General features: G+C 41.6%; 1 protein-coding gene and 1 pseudogene across 1 annotated transcript in view; one reads left to right on the top strand and one right to left on the bottom strand.

The window, feature by feature from the left end:
• LOC110308534 overlaps positions 1 to 6,057 on the bottom strand; it is a 21,797-nt pseudogene that overhangs the window by 7,981 nt on the left and 7,759 nt on the right.
• LOC110308529 (zinc finger protein 58-like) overlaps positions 3,540 to 6,057 on the top strand; it is a 6,087-nt gene continuing 3,569 nt past the window's right edge. Inside the window, 2 exon segments of the mRNA XM_029468452.1 lie at positions 3,540 to 3,663; positions 4,169 to 4,264. Coding sequence (XP_029324312.1) covers positions 3,540 to 3,663; positions 4,169 to 4,264 — 220 coding nt within the window.

The following is a 6,057-nucleotide window of genomic DNA, read 5'->3' as shown; positions in this document are numbered from 1 at the left end:
TAATATATGTAAGTACACTGTAGCCGTCTTCAGACACTCCAGAAGAGGGCGCCAGATCTCGTTACGGATGGTTGTGAGCCACCATGTGGTTGCTGGGATCTGAACTCTGGACCTTCAGAAGAGCAGTCGGGTGCTCTTACCCACTGAGCCATCTCACCAGCCCAAGACTCAACCTTTCTTAATGCTGTGACCCTTTAATACAGTTCCTCATCTCGGGGCAAGCCCCATCAAAATGTCTTTCTTTGCTACTTCATAATTGTAATTTTGCTACTGTTATCGTAATGTAAATAAATATTTTTGGAGACAGGTTTGCCAAAGGGGTTGTCACAGGTTGGGTACCACCGACCTAAGATGAAACAAAGTAGGATCTGTCCCCCACCCACCCTTCTACCCTTCTGCTTGCTTATAAAGTCAGGAAGCTGCTGTGTTTAACTAGCTATGAAGAAGCTTTCAAGACAGTTGAATTTCTTTTCCCTTGAGAACTTGCTGGGTCTCCATTCACCAGACTGCTTCATTCTGCCTGTGTCTTTTAGATCTGCTGGCCTCCTCACAGCCACTTAACTATGCACTGTATACAAAAGACTGTTTTCTGAGTCATCACTCTTTAAAGAACGTGCATTTCTGTTACCCTAAAGCCTTATGACCAATAGCTATACCCTCCTTCCTGCGCTGAAATCACCTAGCACTTCAGACAGAAGACTCAGAAGATTGCAGCTGTACCTGACATGAAGGTCTCCCAGCTAAGGATCAGTTATCATAGTGATAGAAGCTGCCTTGGAAGCTTCCAAATGAGAGAAGCAGTAAATCATCCTAGTTAGCTGTTACCTAGTTCTGGGACAGTGGACCACAGAAACGTCCCATATGGCATGATATCCCTAATGGTGCCACAATGCCAGTCACATCTTGACATTAGCAGCAGTATAATTGGACTTAAAGGTCGATCAAGTAGACATACATTATGGATAGAAGCATGGGCTGCCACCCATGGCTTGTTAGGTCTTGAATTCTGGAGGACAGCCTAATGCCACCTTACTAAACCATCATAAGTCTAACTGAATTCTGAAGACTTTTCCTAAGGTCTACACATANGTGAANCTCTTACTGCTCCTCAAAGTACTTCTTGCTGCAGCACAGAGAACGTTAAAGAAAACTGAAACTTACCCAAATGCAGAGAACTATAATCTGTGTCCAGACCCAATAGATGCATCTATACCACACTTTCTGCATATAGTCATCAAGGACTGTTTCTGGATAGAACCAGAGGTCCAGGAGGTCTGCTGTGAGGTCGTGAAGCTTAGAAAGTGAAGGGAAGCTGCACCCTTCAACATGACTGACTGAGCAATGACAATGGCTCATGGTTCCCTGCAGGGGGAGTCCTGGGTAGACTAAGATGTATGGGCACCTAAGAATGGCTGAGTGAGGGGGGAATTAGTCTTTCCAGGGCTGAGTCCACTCACTATTCATCCAGTAACAAGGGGTCAGTCCTGATAATATAAATACAGGAGACACTGAAGAGATTCAGCTGTTCATATTTACATAGTTATGTGGAGATTTATATATATATTTATATGTGTATGTGTGCCTGTAACAATAATAATTAGAGAAGACTACACCATAGATTTGAGATGAAGGCTTGGTGGACAGGAGAGAAGTTTCAATGAGTAGATGGAGGGGAAATGATGAAATTCTTTTTTAATTCAATCATTTTTCAGAGAACAAAAAATACAGTCTTGTCAATTGTGACAGTATGGGTGAGGCTGGAAATTACTTCAGGTAAGTACCTGACAACGATAGGTACCATGTGATCTCATCAATTTGTTAAATGTAATGAGCTGAAACTCGCAGAAGTTAGAGATAAGTGAAATATAAGGAATTGTAACTCACAAAAGGTGAAGATATAATGGTTTTTCCTACTGACCAGTGACAAAAGAAAGCCAGGGCTTGTGGACATCCTGAGCAATGGATGCTCTGGAACAGTGTGACAGGGAGAAGCTCCCAGTCCTGTTGGCCCGAATCCCGGAGGTGTGTAAGGATTATGTGGGGTACATTCGAGAAGAGAGTATTTGAGATGATTATAGCAAAACTGAGACGATTCAAAGCTAACTCATGCAGTTATAACAAAATACCGCATTAATACATAAATTCCTGATGTTATCATGAAGTAGTGAAAAAGGAAAAGTAACATATGACTCATTTTATAGGTAATTCTGGGACTTTACTCAAGGAATTATGAAAAGTGGGTCCTGAAATTCCAAATTCTTGAAATAATAAACTAGCATCAGCAAATCTATTTCTCTGCTACAGCGCTGATATACGACGGTGCAAAAATACACGATTTAGGGAACATTGCTCACAAACATGGCTCAGTACCCACACGAGAATGGGAAGAACGGGAACATGGCTAAGGAAAGAGCACATTGATATCGGGAACTTGGCTAAAGAAAGAGCAGAGTGATGTCGGGAACATGGGTAAAGAAGGAGCAGAGTGATTGTTCTATTTTAAAATCTCATACAGTATGGTTACTCCTTTGCATGCTGATTTCCCCGTATGATCAGAACCTTGAATGATATTATTCTGTGAGTTCTTCCTTTACTGTTCTACCCCTTGCCTCCTCCATCTCCTGTCCCTTGTCACTGTGCTTTGAGTCGCTGCTGAATTCTGGACAAATGCAGAAACCCAGACGAAAGCCAGAGTCACCTCATTAAAGTCTGTATTTTCATTTCATTTCACATTCACGGCTTGTGTATATTTAGTGTTGACAAGAACTTCCTCCCTCACCAGGCCTTTCTGCGGATAGAACTGTTTATGTGTGTGGTTTATAATATAAGCATATGGCATTAAATGGATGCTTCTGTGGATGTATTTATTTTATATTTCATCTGTCTTCAATGTATAGAGCCCATATGGTCTTATAGCATCTTTTACCTTTTTTCCCTTGAAGATGGGTCCATTGTGAGGTCATATGAGCACCTTTGATGTGTCTGAAGAATATTACTCAGTGATGTGAGAAACATGTCTAGCTCTCTTTCATCCTTACACAGAATCTAGATTTGTGTCCACAGGCACATGATGCCCGTGTAAGGGTTTCTATCACTGTGATAAAGATCATGAGGAAAGGCAACTTGGAGAAGAAAGGGTTCATTTCAGCTGACATCTTCAGGTAACAGATCATCACTGAGGGAATTCAAGTCAGGAACCAGTGCAGAGGCCACACAGGAATGCTGCTTATTGCCTGGTATTCCATGGCTTGCTCAGCCTGCTTTCCTATACCATACAGAAATACCTCCCCGGTGGGGTCCCACCCATACTCTATAGATATCTCATTATCAACACTAATTAGGAAATGCCATAGGCCTGGCTACAGGACAGTGTCATGGAGACATTTTTTTCAAATATTCTTCTCTCTCCTCAAATAATGCTAGCTAGTGTCAAGTTGACCGGAGAACTATCCAGCAGAGTTCATCTTGGTATTTAAATGATTTTAGTGGTTTTCATTTATTTAAGCTGTGATATCATTCATTGGTCTTCATTTCAGGAAATGCTGTCATTCAGGGATGTGGCCATTGATTTCTCTCCAGAAGAGTGGGAGTACCTGGAGCCTGCTCAGTGGAATCTGTACAGGGATGTGATGTTGGAGAATTACAGCCACCTTGTGTTCCTGGGTGAGCACTGTATCTGTAGAGAATTTGTATCTCACCATTAACATGTTACTTCCTCACTTTGTACAATACGGGACTCATGGGAGTATTTGCTTTTCAACAGAAAGTTTCATACTCTTTAAAAAAATTTAGTCAGGTTGTTGAGCAGCTAAGAACTACTTCATTGATTTTCTCTTTGTGTGTTTAACCTTTCTGTGTTAGAAGTATATATCTTTCACTACCAGAAATTCAAGGGCTAGGCATGGTGGCGCAAGCCTTTAATCCCAGAACTTGGGAGGCGGAGTACACTTATTAATTAAAATGTCTAACAATTCAGTTTTAATATTTCTCCCTTTAAATGAAACTTACAGTCTGCACATTGTACGTTCCAATATCTATTCTGGTAATCTTGTCAGAAACCATTGTAAGGAAATAAGTCTCTTTCCTTGTAAACACTGTGCTTGAAGGGTCATATCAATTCCCTGTACATGACATCTTATACAATCTCATTTCCTTTTCCTACAAACAGGGCTTGCTGACTCTAAGTCACAGCTGCTGACATTTCTAGAGCAAAGACAAGGCTCTGCCGCTGTGAAGAGACAAGCAGTAAAAGCAGTGTTCCCAGGTTGGTAGGAAAGAGGAGGTCGGAACAACGTGGAGGTGCAAAGATCCAACAGATCCCATAGACCTTGAGACATAATGTCCTTGTCAAGAACGTCTTAGGTCTCTCCCTCTTGTCTTTGCTTCCAGAGAAGGACATGTCTCAGATGTTTGTGGTGGTTTAAGTGTCTTCACCTGTGTGTTTCCTGAGCAGTGAGCTGTGCTTGTATTTACAGTGACTTCCAGGGCTCTTCATTTTGTTGAGTCTCCATTATAAAGTGAGACTCAGGGAAATNCCAATCAGTGGAGGTCAAAGTTAGAGTCATTTACCCACTGCGATTGAGAGAAGGCTCATGCCAGAAAGATCTGTACACCAAAGGGAGGCATGACTGGATCAAACCCACAATTCCATCACACAGAGACAGGCAGGGCCAGATGACTTAACAGATTCAGTTCTGTTGATTGAAACAATTTGGGGTGGGGAGCACTTGGATAAAAGCCATACAACCAGAGCCACATTGAGCAGTTCTTTCTCCACTGATCTTAGGGGAGAGTCAAAACATTGACTTATTATATGAAGTGTATATATACACTTTACTTGTAGTATAGATACAATAATTTAACAGAGGCTATTTTTTTTTTCATCAAAGATTTACAACTAGTTATTTATCAGGGCCAGATCATTGGACTTAAGAAGAGAAGGATGACAGGACCCTTCATGAATAGAACCCCATCAAACTACACAGCGAGGGTAATGTGATGAATTAACATGACCTGTGCACACGTAGGGTCTTGACAGTTTCAAGGAAAAGTTTATAGAAAACACAACATGGTCATTATGATTTAGCTAGCATGTAGACTTCCCATAATCACTAAGTTCATGGTTATAGCGTATGTCAGAATTTAGCTATGATTTTGGAGTTATGACTAAGAGACTTTAGCACTGTGTCTCTTCTATCCTTTTTAAGGCTGTGCTTTCCGTTAGTTGTTCTTGTTCTACACAGCTTTCTACCATGAGGTAAATAATAGCAGCCTCTCCTGGAAACATCCAGAAACTAGATGTTCTCTAGTGCGTGGTATCTCTCCCCGGACTGTCCTGTTGTTTTCCTTCTAAACTGTCCCAGAGTTGGAGAGACAGTTTAACCCAGGACAGAGGCTGTGGGAGAAATGCTGAGTCAGTTACACTTGAGCTGGAAGTGGCTGGGGCATATTTTATCTCTGGAACTAGGTTTTCAGTGAGCTAAAAGAGCATATGACGATTTATAAAATCATTCTCTGTATTCAGAAGGCATTGTTTCTCTGTAAGACTGNACCCAGGCATGTACCTAAGCATGACTTGTTTCAGTGTCTTCAGATGTGGGCAGACAGCCTGTGAAACTCAATGTCTATTTTCCTTACTAAGGCCCAGTGTTAAGGATACTATCCTGATTCTATGAGACACGGATATATTGGCTCCGTTGTGGATCAGTGTCTAAGTTTTACATACAAACTATACCTGTAACCTTGCAAAGAGACTTTTAAAGAGAGAAACCATGAAAACTAGACATGCGAGGAACTTAGAAAGTTCTAGAGATGAAAGAAGGGTATCAGGGCTTACTGGAGCAGAAACAAAGACCAACTTCAGCCATAAGACAGTGGAGTCCCAAACACATACAAATGCACACACACACACCCCTCAGAGGAATAAGGTTTGCAAACCTTGTATAAAGGACCCAACCTCACTTTCATCTCCAATCACCCAAAACAAGCAGGGAAGCTAGAGGACTCTTCCCACCAAAAAACTGGCTTCAACCCTTGTCCACAGTGAGCTTGAGTCCT

This window comes from Mus caroli, chromosome 13 (genome assembly GCF_900094665.2).
Source record: "Mus caroli chromosome 13, CAROLI_EIJ_v1.1, whole genome shotgun sequence".
Taxonomy (NCBI): domain Eukaryota; kingdom Metazoa; phylum Chordata; class Mammalia; order Rodentia; family Muridae; genus Mus; species Mus caroli.
Note: the sequence above shows the minus strand (reverse complement) of the source record. Positions and strands in the feature narration are given on the sequence as shown.